The following is a 23452-nucleotide window of genomic DNA, read 5'->3' on the forward strand; positions in this document are numbered from 1 at the left end:
TTTTCCCTTTTTCTAAAACCATAACTCTTGGTGAATATTATTAGCAGCAATTGAAAAGAACAACTATTAATGTTATACAAAGCCCTCTTAACCAATTATGATCCGACTTAAATATGTTCAGAAAGAATAGGAAACTTACCAATTTTTTTCCTGACAGTAGAGTAACATCCCTCCATAGGACCCTCTAGATGAGAGACAAACACACCCTCATGTCATAGCTATAAATCACCTGCCATAACATATGATCACAACCCAATCATGTCAAAATATGAAGACAGCTATTTTACTTAACATGGTCCAGATAGATCTGATTCATCTATTTTTTTCTATTTTTTTACAATAAGTGGTTGTCAAAAAATAAATTTGACAGCTTCATGAGCTTCACGTATTCAAATTTCTTGAAAATAATAAGTGTGTATGTGTAAGAATATGTGTATGTATATGAGCGAGAAACTATGTGTGTGTGTATGTGTGTGTGTATGTGTGTGTGTGTGTGTGTGAGAGAGAGAGAGAGAGAGAGAGAGAGAGAGAGAGAGAGAGAGAGAGAGAGAGAGAGAGAGAGAGGAAGGGGGGATAGAGAGGAGGAAAGAGAGACATAAGTATTGCAGTGTTAGACATAGAGAGACATCTCATGATTTTATTTATCTCAGCTTCAGACCAGTTTTCATAGGGTCTCAAAGGAAATATTATAGAGAGCAACTTAAGCATGGGAGAGGCATGAATCATGACGTATAGATGGTATTTACTTCTCAAATAGACACCCTGTAAGCAGAAGTCAAGTAGATACAAAGAATTCACTAGGAACAATGTTTACCCACAGGTCTAAGACATCACTGATGTGGAGTTCTGGTTGTCAGGGAAAAAGAAAAATATTTTTGTTGCAACAGGAGAGAATCTCACAAAAGGAAGCCATAAGTTAAGGTTCAGCATGTTCAGAATTAATGCTGATAGTGCCTCTTAGACATGCCACTTAGGTCTGTTGGTATAATACCACAATGTTTACAAAAAGTGTCTGATTCTCCGTAGGTCTACTGCTTTTGCAATTTTAAAGGGACATACAATAAATTTCAACAATTAACAAACGGTCTAGAAAACAGGAAGGTTATGCAAGAGGTTCAGAGGAAAATGATCAGGAGGATGTAGCTTTCTTCCCTCCTTCAGGTCAAGTGGATGCTGTAGAAGGTGTTTCAATGACATGTTTTCTTCTGCTATTCACAGCTCAAGTTTTCATGCTTATCTTTGCTTTCTAAAAATTAAACAAAGAACACATATGTATATACATTAATTGGGACTAAATACAAAAAGGGAAGGAGTTTACTGCAGCTCAAATAAGATTTCTATTTCCATTAAATTCTCTGAACAAAAGTGAAAAAATCGATTCATTCGGAAAACTTTACACGCCTTATAACTGATTCATCTTTAATTTTTTCCAATTTTTTAAATTGAAACAAATTGCCAAATATGTCCAAGAAAATCAGTTTTAAAAGTTTAACTTGTAACATATGTAGAGGAGGGGCAGCCCAGTCCCACTCCAGAACCCACATAAATACAGAATCAAAACAAATGGAATGATTTCCTGGTTGAAATGTTTTAATTCTCTTCTATCTCATAGCAGCATAATCAGGGTTAGCTAATAATCATCCTTCTTATTCAATATGGCTTTATTAATATTTGACCAGAAAACAACATAAGACAAGTTTACCATCAAATAAGACTACTTTTGATACAGAAGACCTGATTGGAAAATAAATTTTATCTGAAGATAGAGATGTTTTCTAAACTGGGGTACTTAATTCTCAGCCAGTCTGAGTTATCTGAACTATTTTATTTAGACTGCTTTATACTAATCCAATTCAAGGTGCTTCAGTTAGGGCTGCAGATATGGCCCAGAAGCTAAGTCATGCATTATTTTTGTAGAGACCCAGAGTTCAGTTCCCAGAACCTATGTGAAGTCATTCATAACCCTTTGAAATTTCAGCTCCAAAGGAGCCAAAATTCTCTACCTCCTCAGGTATCTGAATCCACATGTACCTACCCAATGGTTAATTTCAAATAAAAATATTCCTCAAATGCTTTTATTTGGTGTCCTAAATTTTCATCTAACCCAACACTATTGACTTACCCTGGAAACAAGAGATGCATGACATCTTCAAAACCTTCAACAGAACGTCTATAGTACCAGAAAGAAGAATTTGCCTTTATAATCATCGTTTCCTTCTCAGACTATACAAGTTGGTGGCTATTTTGTTTGTTTTTTATTTGTTTTGTAATAAAGGACTTGACCTTATTATTATTAGGAAGAAGATGATTCCTAGATCATCCTTCTAACAGATAGCCTACTTGAGAGCATATATTATTCCCTGTTGAGTTTTATGTAGCAAATGTCCTATTAGTCCCTCTGCATTAAAGTGCATCAATGAGTTGTGACTCATGTATAACTCAAGAAAGTCAGGACTATCCTCCTGCCCCAAGAGGTGGACATAGGCTCTCACATATGTCTTAATTCCCAAGTTTCAAATACTCAATTTTGAAACTGACTCAACTACAAAGTTCCAATTAAGGACATAAAGAAAAGAGAATGTTGGAATTAGAATCTCATTATTTATCTAAACACAAGATAAATATGACTAAAATATAATTATATAACTGTATATATTGAAAAGAAAATCACAAGCTGAAAACAAGAATAGTCAATACTTACAATCCCAGAGTCATGTCTTGGTTTTACTTTATAGAGTGATTTTCCTTTCTTCTGCCTACACACTTCCTCAGCTTCTTTGACTCTAAGTGGGGAAGAAGACAACTTATTTAAACAGAAGCCCACGGGGACCACAGAAACCTACTTTATACCAAGGGGGTAAAGGGAACTCATTATCTGAATTACTGAGAAATAAGGGACACAATAATGCCTCCGATATTTGATTTTAAAATTGAAATTGTTAGAGTAGTTCATTAATGTGAGGTTGTGGGTCCCAAGATGGGATATATTAAATAAATACAAGAGGTATCTACTACTATATAACTCAGAAGTATTTTCATAATTACGGATGATCATGTAAGAATTCACATGAAGATTTAAAATGACTTCAGGCTCATTTTCTCTATACCAAACTCACCTAGACATAAAAAGACATTTGGAATAAAATTTGTAGACAGTTGCAACAATTAAACTTCATCAAGCATGGAAGCAATTATCTATTGGAAGACATTCAAAATAATGGACCCACAGTGAATAATGCCTTGAGGAACTATGAGAGAGATTCCATGAAAAGAAGGCAGAAGACCATATGCTTATTCATGGTACACTGACCAGATTGAGTTCTATAGCTGGCAATTGACATCCAACAAGAATAAGCATGCCTTATGAATTAAAGGTGATAGTTTGTCACAGGAGGCACAAAATCACATTTGAGAACAATCCAGGGAACAGTTATCATTTGAGATAAAAGATCACCAGCCCCCCGCCCAAGCATCTCTCACAGTTCCCCAGGCTGCTCAGCATGGGTCATTCTTTTGAACATGTTCTGACCATTATCATTTAATTGATATCATGAATAGATAGATAGATGGATGGATAGAACAATTGCATAATAATTACTCCATTCCCACCAGTTTAGGTGATAAGGTCTCACAAAGAACTCAGGTTGCCCCAGAATCTGAAATCTTGCCACATCCTCCTAAGAGCTGAGATTCAAGCATGTACTACTATTTCCAGTAGAACTTTTAACATGTCAAGATTTCTTTTTGTATATATGTTCCAAAGAATAACTCACTGTGTCTATCAGAGGCATCACTTAAAAGAAAGTGCCATTTAGAGATTAATTCTTCATTAATTGACCTCACTATTGAATACTAGTAATGCCCTATTCACTTCTAACCTTGGGACACCCTTAAATAATAAAAGGACAGAACACAAAAGTATTACATTATGATTACAGACAAGTCTTTCTGAGGCTGAAGAGTACTTGGCTAGAACATTTCTTTACAAATTTTTATATAACAAGTCACAACTGATTTTATTTAAGAAATGTAAACAAACTTTCAAGGTAGGATTACATTAATAATAAAAAAAAAACTGGGCACATCAAAAAAGAATATATTCTATCAGATTTACTTATTTTAAACTCTTCTGATATATCTCTAAGAATAAAATTATTTAAACCTGAAGTGTGTCACAAGAATTTGAATAGGCTTTGCCTTGACCTTAAGAAAACTATACCTTATATTAATTAAATTTCTTGGGGGGGGGACAAAACAATGGTTCTTGAATATGTTTCTTGGTCTCTATAACAAATGAGCTAATGAGGGAATTTATCTCCTGAGTAACTGATTCAACCCTCCTTAAACAATAGAAGATCCACTGATCCAAGCAGGCATCTCAAGCATGAAGTGAAAGTAATTCCTTTTAGACACAACATCTAAATGCTGTTTTCATAGTTAGTAATTCCAGAAACTCAGGACAGTTTAGACATTGCATTGTTACCACATTCATTACTTCCCCCGAAGCCATAAATTCCCTTTAATCCCCCCTCAAACATTTAAAGACAAAAACATTTTCTCTATAACAAACCAAGGATTTCAGAGTGACCGTCTTTCTGTGAAATAGCTGCCAGTAAATTTAAGCTTGAAGTATTTGGATAGGGAATTAAGGGACCTTTCTTCTTTTTTTTTTTTTTTAGCACTTAGCCAAAATCCAGTAGATCCCCCTTTTAAATTTGCTTGGAGTTCTTTAAAACATTTCAAAACACAAAAAAAGGCTTCCCAAGTATTTAGATCCCCAAATCATCCTGGTGTTCGCTCTGCTCCATTTGCAGCAGTTTTAGAACATATCTTGGTTAGGATCACAGGAAGCTATTTTTAATACAAACATATTTAATTTTACATGAAAGAGTCCAGCCATTCCTATGGTAGAGCCCATGAAAACTGCAGGGACTCTGCGTCAAGGTGGCGTCATGGAGCCCTGTAGCTCGTTTGTTTATTTGGAAAAGGTTTTTGGAGCATCACCTCCAAGTCAGACCCGGGTGCAGCTCCAGTTTACAGGGACAGTTCAACCGAACATCTATAGACTGGAGGCATACAAGAGCAGAAGCCACAATGACAGTGCATGCTACAGGCTACTCTTGGAATCTGTAGAAGATGCTAGAGGAGGCTTCTGTAATTGGTGTTCAGGAATTATAAAACCATTTGGGAAGTATGTTGAGGGATGACTCTTGTTTTCAAATAACTAAGAAAGCTCAATTGTTCATAGCTTTGAAAAGATAAATTATTCAAGGATGAAAGAAAAGGTAGAGGAAGAGACAAGAAATGCTATTCTGTACTTCGGGAAAAAAAATGCGTAGTTTCCATTTCTTCTGCCACAAATCCCTACGAGGTAAATGTTTTAAACATGTCCTTACTCATGCCTGTATGTTGGTCATTTCATCTTAGGCACCTTGAGATATGTGCACATTGGTGAACTGGGGAGTTGAGTTCAGCACCGGGACAAACAGACTGTGCTTCTACTTCAAGCTTGTTCTATGGAAAATCTGCCTTAAGGCAAGTCTCGGATTGCACAGATATTTTCAGATTGAGTCCCTCTGAGATACAGAGGGAGCATCTGGGGAATAAGATGCAAGCAGCCTGTGAGCATCACACTGAGAAACCGTGGTCTCTGAAAACTCTGCCTAGACTTCTTTCACAGGACAGTGATTCCTCTTCAGCCCTGTATTTAACAGACCGGTAAACATGTCCACCCCCATTCTTCTTTCCTGTGGGATTTTTTCCTTTTAAATTAATTAATTACATCCCACTCACTGACGCCCTCCTGGTAGCCACCTCCCATAATTGTTGCCCCATATACCCCCTTCTTCTCTGAGCAGGTGGCCCCAGATACCCCCTTCCCTGGTACCTCAAATCGCTGTGAGTCTACAAGCTTCCTCTCCCACTGAGGCCAGACAAGGAAGCCCAGCTAACATAACTGCAGCTGTGGAGCTGAGTTACTGCTGTTCCTTCTAAATGCCAAATGCATTTCAATATAACTTGCTAGCAAGATGTCTTTCCCTTCACACTTGAGATTGGATCAAAAAAATATATCCCTGGAGTTCAGATTTACAGCCAGAATTGGCAAAAAAAAAAAAAAAAAAAAAGAACGAAAAATAGAAAGATAGAAAAAAGAAAGGAAGGAAGGAAGGAAGAAGAAAAAAAAGTCCAAAGCTCAGATTTACTGCCAGAATTGGTAGAGATAGATAGATAGATAGATAGATGATAGATAGATAGAGAGACAGAGACAGAGAGAGAGAGAGACAGAGGTGGGGGAAGGAGGGAGAGAGAGACAGAGAGAGACACAGAGATACAGAGCAGAGAGACAGAGACAAAGACAGAGAGACAGAGAGGCAGAGAGAACAAGGAAAGATGGTAAAGTGCTAGTGTAGCATTCCCAAAGCCCAAGGTCTGCAAGGTCTGATCCTCACCACAAGGCCAGGCACAGCTGTAAACAACTATAATCTCAGCACGTGGAAAGTAGAGACAGAAGGATCTAAAATCCAAGGTCATTCTAAACTGCATATTTGCTCAACCTGTGATATAAAAAAGAGAAATGCAAGATGAAGTGAAGAGACAGAAGAGAGAAAGCAATTTAAAGAGAGAAGAACGCCAGGAAAGGAGAAGCTGGTGAAGAGGCTTGAGCTACCTCTCAAGGTCAGCATCTATCTTTCCAACTGAGCTATCTCAGCAGATATTGTCACTTGTTACTGTAGGTCTAGTGTATACATGCAGTAGGCCATTGATCTCCTCCTTACTTTGGTTCCCTTCCCTCACTCCAAGAAGCCAAACATTTCCAAAATAGGTAGCAATATGGGATCCATCCCAGGTGCAGGCACCAAACCCTGACATCATTACTGATGCCATGTCATGCTTGAAGACAGAAGCCTAGCATGGCTGTCCTCTGAGAGGCTCTACCAGCAGCTGACTGAGACAGATGCAGATAATTACAGCCAACCATTGGGCTGAGGTCAGGGACCCCTATGAAAGAGTTAGGGGAAGGGCTGAAAAAGCTGAAAAAATGGCAACCGCATGGGAAGAACAAGAATATCAATGAACCTGGACCCCTGGGAACTCCCAGAGCTAAGCCACCAACCAAAGTGCATGGTCTCCCCTTCCCCCACTACATATGTAGCAGAGGACTGCCTTGTCTAGCTTCAGTGGGAGAGGATGTGCCTAATCCTGCAGAGACTTTATGTCCCAGGGAAGAGGATTGCTGTGGGGGAGTGAGGTAGGGGTGGATGGGTATGTGAGGGGAGGTGGAGAATGGGAAAAGAGAGAGGGGGTGGGGTGAAGAACTCTAGGAGGAGGGGCTGGGAAGTAGGGCAGTATTTAGAATGTAAATAACTAAAAGAATTTATTAACAAAGTAAGTCACTAAATAAATCAATAAATCAGTAAAAAAAAGTTGCAAAGAGGAAACGACATTTCAAGTAATAAATTAAAAGCAGCAATTTTTACTGTTCCATTTGACATTGTAATAATTTGGGATGGGGGAAAGAAATAGAAGAAGAGACAGCCTTGGTTTACAAAAGGCTATTACCAAGAACAGAAAAGGTTCACAGAGAAAAGGAAACGCTTGCTGGAGTGAAGGTATTGTTCTCCTATGTCTGAACATTGTCTATAGCCAAGTTCAACCCCTCACATTCCTCATTATAGAAAGGGGATAAGAGTATGGCTGAGTCTATGAATATTGGGAAAAGGCAATGATAGCTCTTTTCATGACTAATGAAGATATATTCCTTTAAATGCAGTTATATCCACAGAAATGAAAACATGAACCACCAGTACATTAGCTAATTGAGATTCTGTCCTCTTAATGAACTAAGAGGGGAAGTAAAGATGTCAGCATTACAACTGTGACTGACCGGCTCATATCAACCATCAGGATACCCCGTCAACAGTGTAGACAGTAGAAAAAAAAATAAATGCAGATCAAATCATAGGAAAACAGAAAGTCCTCATTCATCATTTTTAGTGATGTCACAAAACAACACAAGAAGCAGAGATCGGAAAACAGGAAATGAAGCATTATCTTTGAAGAGGAAGGCGGGATATTAGATGGTAGATAATGGCTATAAAATTTAATGTCAGTGTTTTTCTGAAGCCTCAGAAACAAGAGAAACTATACATCTTTGCAAAACTGCCCAAAGTGCATGTTTTTTTCCTTAAGGAGAGGACCAGGAGGAGGAGTCACAGACGAAGTGGCGCTCTCTGTCTTTTAAGAGAACAGTTGATAATGGTCAGTGATCAAAAGATGTATGCAATCATGTTTGGCAGAGACAAGGTGATTATTATAAGTAAAATAAGTTTTGCAAAAGGATGGGAAGGAGGGAAATAGGGAGAAGGAGGTGGAAGAGAGAAAAAGGTGTTTGTATGCATATAGAAGTGTATGTGTGAAGTGTGAATATATATATGTGCGCATGTGTAAGGGTTGGTACTCAAGCATCATGTGTCCGCTCATGCATATGTGTGATAGTCAGAGTTTGACTTTAGGTAGCCATCTTTATTTGAGAGACAGAGTCTATTACTGCATATGAAGCTCACTGATTCAGCCAGGGCTGGCCAATGATCTGCTGTCAACTTCTCCCCACTATTAATTTACAGTGACAGATTTCGGTGCCACAGAGACCAATAGACAGGAAAGGCAAGAGTGGTTGTGTTGAAGGATAGATTATCCTAACTGTAGATGTAATGGTTTTTAGGTTCCCCAAAACCTACTACCATCATTGTAACCAAAAACCATAAACAAGCCTGCCTCAAGCCAGTAATAAAAAAAAAAATACATATTCTGAGAAACATTATACAAAGATCTCTAATTACAAAGCTGTAGCTGGAATTTACCTAAAAACTCCTACGCAATGCTTAACATCTCCAAAATAAGATTGCAGATATTTTGTGAACTGGGGTTGTGTACTCTCTACACAAGTACACAGGACTTGCTTTTTTACTGACAGAGCATGTGGGTGGCTGTTGCTTCAGTTGGGTTTAGTGTATTAAGCTTAAAATCTACTCATAAAGAAGCTTGGAGCCCAGGAGATGGGAACAATTTTAAGGTTTACAATATCATAAAGAAGACATATATGAGCAAGAAAATATAAAAGTAGTTCTTGAAGGATTTCTTAATATCAGTTTTAAATTTTCATCATTTTTATCCAAATAAAAACTCTTAAACTATGTCTGCATTAAACCTGGATTCATTAAGTCTTTTCTAAACAAAGTGAATGGATTTTCATTTCTGTTCTAATAAAGATGCATTTCCCACCCTTGAACCATTCCTGGCCCCAGACCCATTTATTGTCAGGCAAATATATACAAAATGTTCAGTGTCATTAAGTTTGAAAACTCTGTGAGATGAGCAGAGAGATAGACTCAAATAGAAACAGAAAAGAGAAGCCAGACATCCCTGTAGCCTGTAGACAGAACAACTTCTATCCACCTTCTAAACGAAAGGCCACTCTGGCCACAATCTTATCAAGAAATGATACAATGTCATCATTCACCAGGATGGGAAAGGCAGCTGCTTTCCCATCTCTAAACATTAATAATTTGGTCTACAGAAGTATCTGTGGCAGACAGTCAGGTCCCAGTGGCTCCAGTTCAGCTTTCTGGGCATTAGTCTTCACTCTGGGAGTCAGGAGGTTTGTATGTGGGGGAAGTATAGGTTGAGTCTGGGGCAGGCACTTCACACGTCAGAATGCATGTTACCAAAATATAACACCATCTACTCTGTCTACCTTTTTTTTTTCAGCCTCTAGATTGGGAAGGGAGAAGCTGAGATCTTAGACTATGATTGGTTGGCAGGAATGGGTTAAGTAAGACTTCTGGGATTCTTCCAGGTAGATACAAAAAAAGGTGTCAGATGTCCTGTGGAATTAAAGGTGATTTCCTCAAGTTCCTACTGCTTTATCTCCTCTGTAACCCAAATGATCTCCAACTCCCCCATACAACCCATAACGGTTTGTGTGAAATAATAAAAACAACCATCCCAAAGTGGTCATGACCAGCAGGAGACCAAGTGTCGGTTTCCCACAGCACCCATTTCTGATTACTTTTCAGCTTGTCAGAGAAACCCCCTCCAGTGTTTACAGAAAACAGCAAGAATGAGCTCATGCAGATTCAGACAGGAAGGAAAGTAGGTTTTCAATACACTCTGTACTGCTAGAAGCCAGGGGTTAGGTGCTGTGTCTGTGGCACACAGGAGACAATGGACACAGAAAGGTTACCAGGACCCGAGGGCCCTGACATCCGGACAGGGGAGCTGGGTTCACATTGAGGCACACATAATTGGTATGCCTCCCTCCAAAGCACGTCTTCATTTCTATCAACAGTGGGAGCTGCCTTCTGAGAAAACCGCCCAGCTCTACACCGGATGACTGAAAGCTGCATAGGCTCTATGATACTCCTCACAAACTGCACACGGATTTTTCCAAACACGAAGACAATCAACAGAAATGATTATTGCCAACAGTTCCTGAGAGCATTTCCGTGAGGGCCTACACAGGTGAAACCAGATAAAAGGAACACTTTTTACTTACTTTGAATTGTGTGCACATGTGCATAAGTGTGCCTACATGTGTGTTCAAGTAGAGTCTGTCTTCTGACTGAAGATGTGTCTTAAAACTTAAAATGTCTTCCTCTATTGTGCTGTCCCTTATTTTGGGGGATGGGTCTTTCACTGAACTTGGAGGTCACCAGTTCAGCTAGATTGGTCCCAAGCTGCTTGAAATCCACCCTGCCCCCCACATTTACCTGTGTTTGCTACTCAAAATGTTAGGGTTATAGGCACATATCTTCAAGTTCAGCTTCTATCATTCTTGCTAGAGATACAAACTCAGCTCCTCAAATTCGTGTAGAGAGTACTTTGCCCACAAAGCCATCAGCGTTAGGGTTATTTATTCGTAAGAAAGCAGGCTAAGTCAATTGAATTAATTCTCTATAACCTGCTCTCTTTGATGACCATCAAAGGCAGCATAACATTCAGAATAGCATATTTTTGGACAAATTAACCCAGCTGCTTTGTCACCTCAGATCTTCTTCACAAACTGTGATGTAATGGCTATAGGTAAGAAAAATGGATTGGGGTGGCTGTGTGATCATTTATAAACAGGACAAAAATACACACAGAGAAGTCATTGCTTAAATTTATCTTCTATTTGTTCAGAAGGCTTCCCATGTTATCTTGAGAATTAACTACTCTCTAGTACCATCCCCCAACATCATCATTTACTCCAAGATGGTGATTACATCCCTGATTCTTTTGCAGTCTGTAGAGAGTGTTTGAGAGTTTCCAACTCTGGACATGTTCCTTAACTTCCCCGACCACTCTCATTGGCTAAGTGTTTCCTTGTGAACTATATTACTGTTAGGACTACACCTGACTACACTGTTGTTCACAGGAAACCTCGGCTGTGAAATTCCACTTGTCCTTCTAAACCTTTGAAACCTTGGCTTTGACACTGAACACAAGCTCCAGGTCCTGTGTGGACCTTATTCTCTTCTTACCTGCCAGGCTTAAGAGCGTAACTATTGACAACCGCCATCCATCTCTCAGATCAACCGAATCTTGTCTCTTCCCTTCCTCACACTTTCCATTTTCAAGCTTGTTAATTAATTATTCCTCAGTAGATATTTTAAAAGTCTACTGTGGTTTCTAATTTCCTGTAGGTTAGGCCCCTACTATCTCTTGGATTATTGCCTCATGGTGAAGAATGGCTTCCATGCTGGCCTAACTCATCTTTTCACAAGTAAGAAAATTGTCTCAAACACTTAGCCTTTTTCTTTTTCATTTAAAAATAAAGTAAATCTTCTGTAGTGAGGTAGTCAAGGCCATTGACAGTCTGCCTCCAAGTAAGTTTATTTCTCTTGTTCTTGACATTCTTTCCTGGTGTCCACCAATATAGAGCACCTGTGTTCAACCTCTGAGGAAGAGCCTTGGTTAAGTGTGTTTCCTGAGGACCAATCATATTCTCTTTCCTCTCCCTTCTCCTCCCTCCCTCCCTCCTTCCTTCCTTCCCTCCCTCCTCTTCATATCTCTCCCCCCACTCCCTTCAAAGTAGGCTTAAACTATCTTTGCTAAGTAAATGCCTTTGGGTTTGCTTATAGACTCAAGGTGCTTTTTTGTATCATTTAGTGCAAACTCTACTTTAAAGCAAGGAGCACAGCTATTTATTTCTTTTCTGCTTGAAAAATAACAAATTTCTTGAGTTGAAAGATCAAAGATAATCATTTTTAAGTTGCTACAATACAACCTGAACGCTCACACTGATCACTGTTTCCTTGACCCCTGAAAAATAGCTGATTTGATGTGTTACCCACAATAAACAATGGATGTTCTGATTAGGGTTTTGACTTCTGTCTCTTGGTTTTGTGTTGCTTTGAAATTTCACTGGACCTTATAGTCTACTGCTGTAATTCTATCTTTACATAGCAATTGATTTTGAATGGATGTGTACAGAATTCAAAGTCATGACATACATAGCCATAGGTTTTTTTCCACCCCAGAGAGACTGACTTTCTGTTCAGTGCATGCTGATGAGACCAGAAGGGCTCACCCCAAATGACCTCAGCAACTCCTAGGCAGTAATGGGGGCTCCACTTTTATGATGCATTTGAAAAATCTCTCATGCCATTTTGGTGACCTAATTACAGAAAGGATGGCTCCCTGAGAAGACACTTGAAAAATTTCCCTGAGGACAACAGGGTAACTTCATAGATGATTGTGACCCTTTTAAAATAAAACTGTATCTTACAACTCTTGACAAAATATATCATTAAAAGCTAAACATTTGAAGAGAAATTACATAGAAAACTGGGAGTATCTATCAGACCAGAGAGAAGTTCTGCAACTGGACCCACTTTGAACCTGATAAGCAAACCTAGACACAGAAATGCAACCCCCTCACAGCAGTCATCTTGGAATAAGAAACAGATGATTTGACTGGAGAAGGTAAAGTAACCGCTATGTATTTCTGTCTACTTCCCAGGAGGGCTTTTGACAAGGTTCTCTAAGGATGTAAATTGTAGTGAGGAAAATGTAAAAGTACAACTTAAAGAAAAATTCTAATGAATAAAGTTTTTATCACAACTCTTCAATATCAGCTGACATAAAATTTTAAAGTTGAACCTAGGCAAGGTATTTATGAGTACACAAAGGGTAAAAAGAACCCTGAGTATAGGAATACACACATACACATATACACACACACATACGTGTACTCACACATACACACATACATATATATACACATAGACACACATATGTATGTGTATGCACATATGTATATATATATATATACACATACACACAGATATACACATGCACACATACAAGCATATACACAGACACATACATATACAAAAACATATATATATATATATATATATACATTCCCATGCACAAATACATCTATATATACATACATTTACATACATAAACACAAACACATACACATACATACATATACTAATACATACATACACTTGCACACAAACATACACATATATTCACAACACATATTCATACATGCATACACTCACACAAATAAATACACACATGCACATATATACATAGATAGATACTTATACACCCATAGGTACACATATTTACAGGCATTCACACATACACACACATAATCACATACATACACACATATATACACTACATACATGTATACATGATATACTCATATAAATAAATATACACACATATAGATACATATACACAGATACAACATATATGCATACATACTCATATATGACAATAATAATCAAAAATTTTTATCACCATCAAAGGGTGGACATGTGAGGGGTTAGAGGGAGAGTATCTAGGAGGGGCTAAAGAGAAGAAAAATGGAGAGGGAAGTGAAATAATTCTATTTCAAATATAACACTAAAAAACCCTTTATGCCATGTTGCTTTGGAGGATATCAAATCTTACACAGGTTACAACACTGAAAAATCTAGAAAGCAGATAATGGAGACATTTCTGAACAAAAATGAAGTCAGAGAGAGCTGGGATCTCAGACAAGCCCTGGAAATGCCAAGTATCCATGCTATGAAGAAGAGAAACACTCTAGGGGATAGATGAGTCACAGCCATGCTCATGGGCAGCTGTGTGTGAAAACGAAGACCACCAATTCCTCTCCACCAAGCAGGAGTGCCATTTCATGCTACTGAACATGGAAAAGAGCCCACCAAAACATAGCACTAAGGACTGAACCCTATGTCTCATGCACACTAACTAAGCCTGGGCATCCTCTGAGCTATCCTCAGTGATTTAAACAATTACTTCTAAAGCCATTTTATTTCATGTGTCTCAGTGATTGCCTGAATGAACATATGTGTGTGGACCAGGTCAGAGAAGGGCTGGATACTTGGGATGAGAGGTACAGTTGGTTGTGAGCTACTCTGAAGATGCTGGATATAAAACCCCGGTCCAGTACTCTTAACCACTGGGCCTTCTCTCTGGTCTCCTCAGCTGTCTTTTAAATTTTTTAAAAAATTTTTACACTGAATTTTGAGAAGATGCATTCTTGCTAAGTTGTCTAGACTCAAACTTGTGATATTGGCCCACTGGATATCATGAATTAAAGGTGGGTTAATACACTTACCTTGACCACATTTTGTGATAAGCTCAACTGAGTCTAAAATTCCAAACTTTGTGTCCACATGTTCACCAAAATATTTAAATTTCTTATCACATTTCCTCTGACTCATATTTTAATCTCTAAATGGGGAGATATACAATACAAAAATTGGTTTGCTCTCATGCATCTTTTAATTGCACCTGACATCTGGATTTTTATGGCAGCCCAGTGCATGTGCCCTTTCCTCATTATGTGCATGATGAAGAGGTTTAGGTTTCTTTAAAACATGAAAGCAATAGTTGCTGGTACCAGAAGCATATGATAGTAAAGAAAACAGATCCAGCTGTGGATGATGGTCCCAAATAGTAAAAAATTATATTTGACAGCAAAGTTCATCTTGCATTACAGGGAAGCAATGCTGTTTACTACATCTGATACTCTTATACTCTTTCATTTTTAATGATTATAATGTGATTACACTATTTTCCCTGTCTTCTTTTTCTTCCCTCCAAACCCTCCTGCATACCTGCATACTTGCTGTCTTTCAAATCAATTGCATCTTTTGTAGTTCATTGTTGGTTTACACACTTACACACACACACAAACACACACACACACATAGAGAGGGGGAGGGTAGAAAGGGAGGGAGAGGGAGAAGAAGAGGTAACATAAATACATAAATCAGTGAAAACCCTGTGTAGTCCATATGATGTCACTTGCACGTACATGTACTTACACCCAAGGCAAAGAACTGCAGAGACAGAATACTCTCCAGGGAAAAGTACTCCAACTCATTATCCAGTACATCTGATATTCTTCACTGAAATGCTCTATAATTGTTCCCATTTGTGTAAAGGTGTATGAGTATATGTGTCTCTCTGTCACTGTGTCTGTCTCTCTCCGTCTATGTATCTCTGTCTCTGTCCTTCTCTGCCTTTCTCTGTGTCTCTGTGTCTCTGTCTCTCTCTGTCTCTCTCTGTCTCTCTCTCTCTCTCTCTCTCTCTCTCTCTCTCTCTCTCTCTCTCTCTCTCTCCCTCCCCCTCTCTCTGTGTGTATGTGTGTGTGTGTGTTCTGGGAACTGAACTCAAAGTTCATGCATGCCACTCAAAGTTATTTTTCTTAATCTCACAGAGTTTGCTTTTATAAAAATGTGGTTCAGAAAAACTTTGAGCACAGCTAGAGAAACAATTAAACTCTATTGGGAGTCCTGCTGTGATGTTCATCTTAACACTTGTCTAGCAAGGAGGATGTGTATAAATTATTTGCATCTTAGTTGCTGAAGGACATGATGGGGGAAATGAAAGAATGCAAGGGCTATTAGACATAGGAATTAGATTATAGTGAATTTATCCAATTTCCTCCCTGTAAAACTCATAAAAGAGCACAACAAGGCTATTTATATCATAATAGCTTGGAATTGTGCAAGAGGAAGAATTGCTTAATTAAGACTAAGATGTAGGAGATACAAGGCAGGGACAGATGAAGAAAGCACACTCACTACGGGGGAATAAAGTTCTCAATTTCTCTGTTACTGGACTATTTGACTACAAATATGTCTTTTATCCCACTATCTGGAAATCAGCAAACCTCAGAAATTAAGCCTTAATCTACCTCCCCTGACCCAGCTCTTCTTTTAACCATGACCCTTTGGCTGCACAAGTTCCTCAAAATTACTCCCTCTGGTCACTCTACTCTTTATCCCTAAGCATTCTCAAAGCATCCTGCAGATACTGAATCTGAAGTCCTATTCTTAGTCTTTCTCTCATGTTAGTGTAGCAACATCACAATTGGCTCTTACTTTACACCCCACTCTTCTTAAACATTGTCTAAACTTGTTCTACTAGACTATACTTCTCCAAGCTCATTCATCCCTTTCCCCTGACCCACCAATTGCTGTGTTCCAGCCACTCTTCTTCTAGAAGCTTCCAGCTTCTTTTCTTCTAGATTTCAACTAGTTTACTCTTTAACTACCGTCAAGTCCTTGCTTTTATACCACTCTTCAGACACTAACTGACTACCTGACAGAAACCCAACATCCTTTAACTCTGTCTTTCCTTGACCTGGTAAAGAGTTCTCTCTACTATATTGGGATCATTGCAGAGGGTAGCTGTTTTTTGTTTGCAACTCCAATCACGTTGAAAAACCTAAGCAAAGTGCATTGGAAAGTTTTAAATTGATGGGAAAGTATGGATATATGGTGTTCAGGAGAGAGAAGACACCAGCAGCACCTTGTGGGTAATAACTACACATGAATATAAAAATCTGAATAAAAACATTCAAACCTTCTACTTCTCACATGCCCCCCAAGCTACACCTCCCCCTGCCCTAGAAAATGAGTCTATAGTTGTAGTGACTCTAAGAGAATTTCTCCCAGAGAAGCAAGGATGAAGGGGTAGGCTGGCTTCTGTTGAGTAGTGGTGAGAAGCTTATATGTGTAATTTGATGAATAAAGCCTTGTACCAGAAAGCAAAGGCAGAGATAAAAGCATGAAGTGATAAAGCTGAGTGAATTAGATGCAGTAAAGAAACCCTGAAATAATTACAGAAGTGGGGATGTCACGTCAGTGTAGTAGAAAGTCTGAACAGATCTCCATAGTTAACTTTACATACCAAGAGATTCATGAAGAGACTGATATATCCTTGTGTTTCTAGATAGAACAGAAGAGCTGGTACTTGCATATTTCACTCGCCCCAATATGCAATCATTTACCCTAATATTTTCTGGACAGATGCCTTATAGAATTGAGACATTTCTCCATTTCAGATAGGAGTTTTGAATATCTCAATACCAAAAGGGTAAGGTAGCATAAAATAATAAAAAACACAATATTTCTATAGTAATTCTATGAACACCTATGGTATTTGAACACAGAGAGAATACCTCAGAAAAGTTGAGTTTTGCTGACAGCTAAGTTTGTTGCATATCTATGAATAATTCTTTGTTTCATATATTTTTTGTGTTTTCAAATTGTGGATAAGAAAGCATGACTCCAAACTATAGGCTAGTGATTGAAACCACATTTATTATAATTATTATCCTTAAATGTTTGTGAACTCCCTTATTTCTATTAGAGAAATAACTAAATAACTAAATAAGGGATTGAAATGGCCACTGGGAATGAAAACCTTGCATATAAGAGCTTAATTCCTAGCTTTTATAAAATGAAAATGATAATACAATCCACTTCTAATGACTGTTCATGAAGAGTGACTGTATAATTATCCTGTGATGACCCATCAGCTTTCTGATGGTTATATTTCTACTTCTCACAGTAAAGAGATTATGGATAAGGCTTGGTTCTCCTCTTTCTCATCTAAATGTGGAGCAGTCTACTGTATTGAACTCAGTGGCAGAGTTGACTGGGGTAATTTTATATTTACTGCTGAGAGATTAAGGAGAAAACTACCAAGTGGACATCACGTAAACATTTATGCATGGTCATGTTGCCTTCTCAAAATGGTTTTTATTCTTCTTAAACGGTTGTGTGATTTCCAGGATTCCCCCATCCATCCACCTATCCACTCATTCATCTATCTATACATCCATGCATCCATCTATTCTCCATCATTCCGTCTAACCATCCATCTAGTTTTGCAAAAGCAACAATTCCCTCTCTACTATTATATGTAACTTACCATCAATGTTATCAATGGCCTCTAGTACCTGTATCACTTACTACTACTTTAAACATATCTAGCTTCATTTCTATGGCAAACTCTAAATTCTGTACTTCTAGCTATGTTGTTACTTTGCCTTATTTTTTACCTGAGAAGACTGCAATATATAAGAGGCTTAATCTTTGTTCTTTAAAGGTATATAATATAGGTCTGAATTAAATAGGGACCTGTAAAATGGTGGAGCTGTAATGTGAAATTCATATTAACAGCCATAATGAGTGGAAGAGAAATGGGCTGGTAAAGAGAAAGCAAGAACATCCATAATTGGTGTAGATTTACACAAAAGAATTGCCACTTATTTCATTCCGTAGAACTGGGTCTCATGAAAACTTACCTCTGTCTTAGTTTTATCAGTTTAGAGTGAATACTGATGCTTATAAAAGAATAATATGAAGAGAAGTGATCCTGTGTTCCATGTCTTCTACTGTAGGCACTATTATCTACTTTAACTCATTGTACTTCATTAATCCCATTCCAACATCTCTGCTTTACCCCCCATGCTTCCACCTCACCGATTCTACCTCACTCCGTCCACTTTGTTTGCACTGCGCTGCTTATGGAGAGGTTCACACTGTATATACACAGTAGCCATATTTTTTTTTGAGACAGATTCCCACCATGTAGTTTTGACAGGCTCAGAGATCAATATATAGAGCAGGCTGTTCATAAACTCACAGAAATCTGCCTTTGCTTTTCTAGTTCTAGGATTAAAGGCTAATGTCATCAAACCTGCCCCGTAACCATCATTTCTAAAGACCTATGACTCTATTCAGAACACTGAGCACTCACAATGTTTTCACTGTGTTAGGAAAATTTCATGGAATATTATGAATTTCTTTAATACTATGTTCTCTTGAGATCATTATTTCTGTTCTACAAGTTAGAAAGTAATGCCAATTAAGCTTAAAAAATTTCCCAGTTTCAACATTTTATAATTGTCAGTATACAAATTCAAAACTTGGAAATGCATACTGTAGAAAAAGGGGTCAATATAATAAAAAATTTCTAATGTAATTTTTTTACCTTTAAATTAGAAGATAAATATGCTAATGATAATGCTATGTGAGAAGTTTCTATATAATACTATGTTAAATGTTTTATATCCAGTGGCTCATTCAACTGACTCCAGAACTAAACAATGTCAGTATGTCCATTTTATAACTGGGAAAACTGAGGGTCAGAGGGGTAATCCAAGAGGTCGAGTTATATGTGTGTCATTAAATGCAGATCTTCTACAATGTAATCCCCTATGCTATTACCACTTACTACATTTAGCCTTTGTAAAGACAAAAGTCCAGGAAGAAAGAGAGGCTGTAGAAAAACAACCCATAGAAAACTCAGTACAGACATGAGCATGTCAATGTTAAGAATGAAGGATTCGTGAACTTCATTCATTCATAAAGTCTGACATTTCAAATGAAACCCTCTGTTTATCCGTGAGCATCAAAAATTCTCTTAGTGGATGAAATATACCCCCTGTGTGTCATCTTATTTACCTCCCCCACACACTTGGAAAACTTGAAAGTGGCCAAATATAATTTTAGCAAAATTTCCAAAAATGTTCACCCAAGGCCTAAGAATTTGAACCCTAGAGGTTAATTTTTAAAGTGATCCCATTTAATAAAATTAAGATCTTTTATGAACACATTCTGCTGTGCTTTACTTCTGCAAGATACACATTGTCTAGATACATGATGATAATTACAACTGTTTAAAGATTAATGGTGGCCAGACTTGATGTGCAGGCCTTTAATCACAGTACTTGGGATGCAAAAGCCAGAGGATGTGCCCACATCATCCTGGGTCATTCGGCGATATATTATCTCCTAAACCCAAGTTCATGGTATGGCACTTGCCCAGCAAGATTTAGGCCCTAATTTTGTCAAATCAAGGATTCTTTCCTCTTTACTCACCTAACAACATTTAGAGGCTCATGTCCAAGATATATTTTTTTTTGACAAAGTAAAATTCTGAGGTATAGGAATTCTTTTATATAACTTTCATGTTCTGACTATTTTAAGTGAAGAAAAGGACTTTTGTAGTCTATGAATATTCATTATTTATCTGACAAAAGTGAGTGTTTATGTTATTAATTTAAATTTTTTAAATTTTCAACAGGGTAGTCAATGTACCCCACCTCAGATACCAAAATTTTAAAATGGAATAATCTTAATAGCACTACATTGCATAGGGCAAAATGCTAAATGACTATAATTGCCTGTTTTCATACTTTAAGAGTAACTGTTTGTATCATGTTCCTGTACTAAATGCTGCAACACTCTTGTCCTACCTCAGTGTTAGTTAGATGATATTAAATAGGCACACCTTCTGCAGCTCAGCAGTTTTGTTCCCTCCTGATTCATAATTTGTTGGAGACAAAGGTCATTTTTAGGTTAATGAAACTCAAGGGATCCCTATACTCTCCCGGGCCAGCAGGTGACACTGACATGGGCTGCTAGCTTTTCCTCCAGGGACATCATGTGATCTCCTGAAGCCATTCCAGGGACAGAAGAGCACTGCAAAGGCTAAAAAGAGATGGACATGATCTTATGATACTGTGTCCTTTTCACCTTTCAAGAAACAGCTATAGGCTAACATCCAACACACTCAGAATTCTATGCTCATCAAGACTACCTACTACCTGGGGCTGGTGCCATAGCTCAGCTCTTATGAATACAGGGTGCTTTTTCAGAGGACAAAGGTTCGGTTTCTATTCCCAATGTGGTGGCTCATAACCATTTTTAAATCCAATTCCAGGGATCTGATGTCTTCTTCTGTCTTTTACTTACAAGACTTACAAGTGATACACAGATATACATATAAGCAATATATATATATATATAAAATTAAATAAAACTAAAAATTAAAAAGAATACCTGTTAACAAAAATTAATATTCAATTCTAAAAATCATGGGAAAAATACCACAGGGATTGAATGTATCTGCTTACTGACCATACACTGGTCAGGTAGAATTCCTTTGCCAGGTAGAATCAGGAGCTATCTCTACTCAAGTGATGATAACAAAAGCAACATATAACTGCAGAGGTGTGTGTCTTTATGCAAAGGCAGAGGTAACTGCTCTTAGATAAACCTCATTTAGTCTGTAGGCATATCTTCCCTAATAGTACTTCAGATGGCTCACCATCAAATTTTAAAGCATTCAGGAAAGGTCTCAGCAAGGGGACAGTGTCTTTCTCTAGGGGGGGATCAATGAGCGGTGGAGACGAGTTGGCCAGGGACACTGTCTTTGATGGAGACAGAGTGTGTGATACTCAGTGTCCATTGAACCATGAGTCCTAAAGGAAAGGAGTGGTCTGAGTAATCAATCGGAGGTGGAACATGGCCAGGGCAAAGTGGAGAGGATGGAGACAGAGCTGATAGATTATTTAGAGGATGCTTAACATCCTCAAGATACAATGACAGATGATTCTGGTCAGATAAACTTTCTAAACTTTGAATGGTTCCCAGGAATCAGGACTTCTAAGTGTGTTATTACAGATCTTATCCAGATATCAGAGTCAAAGAAGTCAAAATGGAAAGAGAAGAAATAAAAATGCTCATGGATCCAAACAAAAAGATATTAAACAGATTGAGGGACAGAACTTCTTGTATGTCTACATATTAGTTTGAACATACCACCAGAGATGCTGCATGCAGAAATGCTTTTAAACCAGTGCAGTGGTTTTATTAGCTATAATTCTATATTTATTTGCTTGGCTTTTCATTGTTACCCATTAATGTAAAATTAAAACTACATTAATTATAGGGGTTATCATTACAAAAGGAAAAAATTAATGTAATCTCGTGAGGGGATGGATTTGTCATTTGGCTAGACTATGACAATCATTTCAGGATGTAGACAGATAGGCCAAACATTAACCTATTTATCTACATAATTTGTCAGCTACAGTTGAATAAATAAAGAAAATATTCTAGATATAAAAACTTGAACAATAATGATTTAAAATTTGTTGTTTACTTTCAAGGAGGCACAAACTGTAAGCAACAGATTCTCCATAAAGCATAAAAACACATGCTATCTCTGTGACACTAATTTGTCCTGAGGGCTGTAGTTCAATTGATGAACATTTGATTTGATGGCCAAAGTTAACAACCTAGTCTGCACTCTAATTTTATCGCTAGTTCTTCAACATCAGCAAGATTAACTTTCATGAGGTGTCTGCTTGCTAGTAAGTACAATAGCAAAGGGTTTTCTCTGTTACTGTCTGCCTCACACTCCTATCACCAAAGACTCAACAAAACAAAGACCAACAACCAAATATCTTGGCCCTAATCTTGTCATTGGCTTCATACAGAGACAAATATCTACAACATGGCTAAGGCAGCCTCCTCCCTCTCTAGCTCCCAAGCCTAGTTTCTGATTAGACACTATTTATTCCAGAATCCCCAATTTTTAACTACAGAAGAGTTACCTTCAATGTCTCAGACATATTACTTTCAATTGTGGGAAGTCATAGTGTTTGAAAGGAACTTTCTGAGGCAGACTGAGGAAGGACTTCTTTGGAATCCTCCTACCCAAAAACAGTCAAAGCCAAAGTACTCTAATTCTAAAGATTTTAGTTATCTTAGAAATCCAGGCTAGAACAGAAGTCCTTACAAATCAAAATATCTGCTGACTTTCCACATACAAGTACCTGACAGTTCTACTCATCTTCCTGTAATAGGCTATAACCATCATATTTCTTGAAATTATCTTAAAGGAAGTGAGAATTACCCCTTTAAAACTCTTGCTTTGATAGGAGCAGTTTTCAGCCCATATAAGTTAAAAGATACTATTTTTGAGGCATAATTTTTGACTCATATTTTCCAGGAAATATATTTTGATCCAAGATATTTCTACTATAAACTTGGCTAAATCATCAAGAATACTTTTAACAAATGCTGATGGGAAACTGCAAACATCTCAGACACCTCACCAGCTCCCACATACTCACTAGGAGATTAACCAGTATTTAAACACCCACTAAAGCAAAAAAAAAAAAAAAAAAAAAACACACACACACACACACACACACACACACACACACAAAACCCCCAAAACCCAAACAAACAAACAAATTTTTTTTTGACAAGCTGTTTTCTTGGTTTGGGGTGTTAATTTTCTAATCCAGTACTTGAGAGCTGCTCCAGCTTCTGAATGTGGAGTT

The 23452-nt window shown here is 37.8% G+C and overlaps 1 protein-coding gene across 1 annotated transcript in view; it reads right to left on the reverse strand.

The window, feature by feature from the left end:
- Positions 1 to 1219: 1219 nt before the first annotated feature.
- Positions 1220 to 23452, reverse strand: part of FMN2 (formin 2) — a gene marked incomplete at both ends in the record, with an annotated part of 296886 nt that continues 274653 nt past the window's right edge. The window contains 2 exons of the mRNA XM_080929057.1: positions 1220 to 1246; positions 2702 to 2783. Of these exons, the coding sequence (XP_080785183.1) occupies positions 1220 to 1246; positions 2702 to 2783 (109 nt within the window). The remainder of the gene's footprint in view (positions 1247 to 2701; positions 2784 to 23452) is intronic.

This window comes from Micromys minutus (assembly GCF_963924665.1).
Source record: "Micromys minutus genome assembly, chromosome: 1".
Taxonomy (NCBI): Eukaryota; Metazoa; Chordata; class Mammalia; order Rodentia; family Muridae; genus Micromys; species Micromys minutus.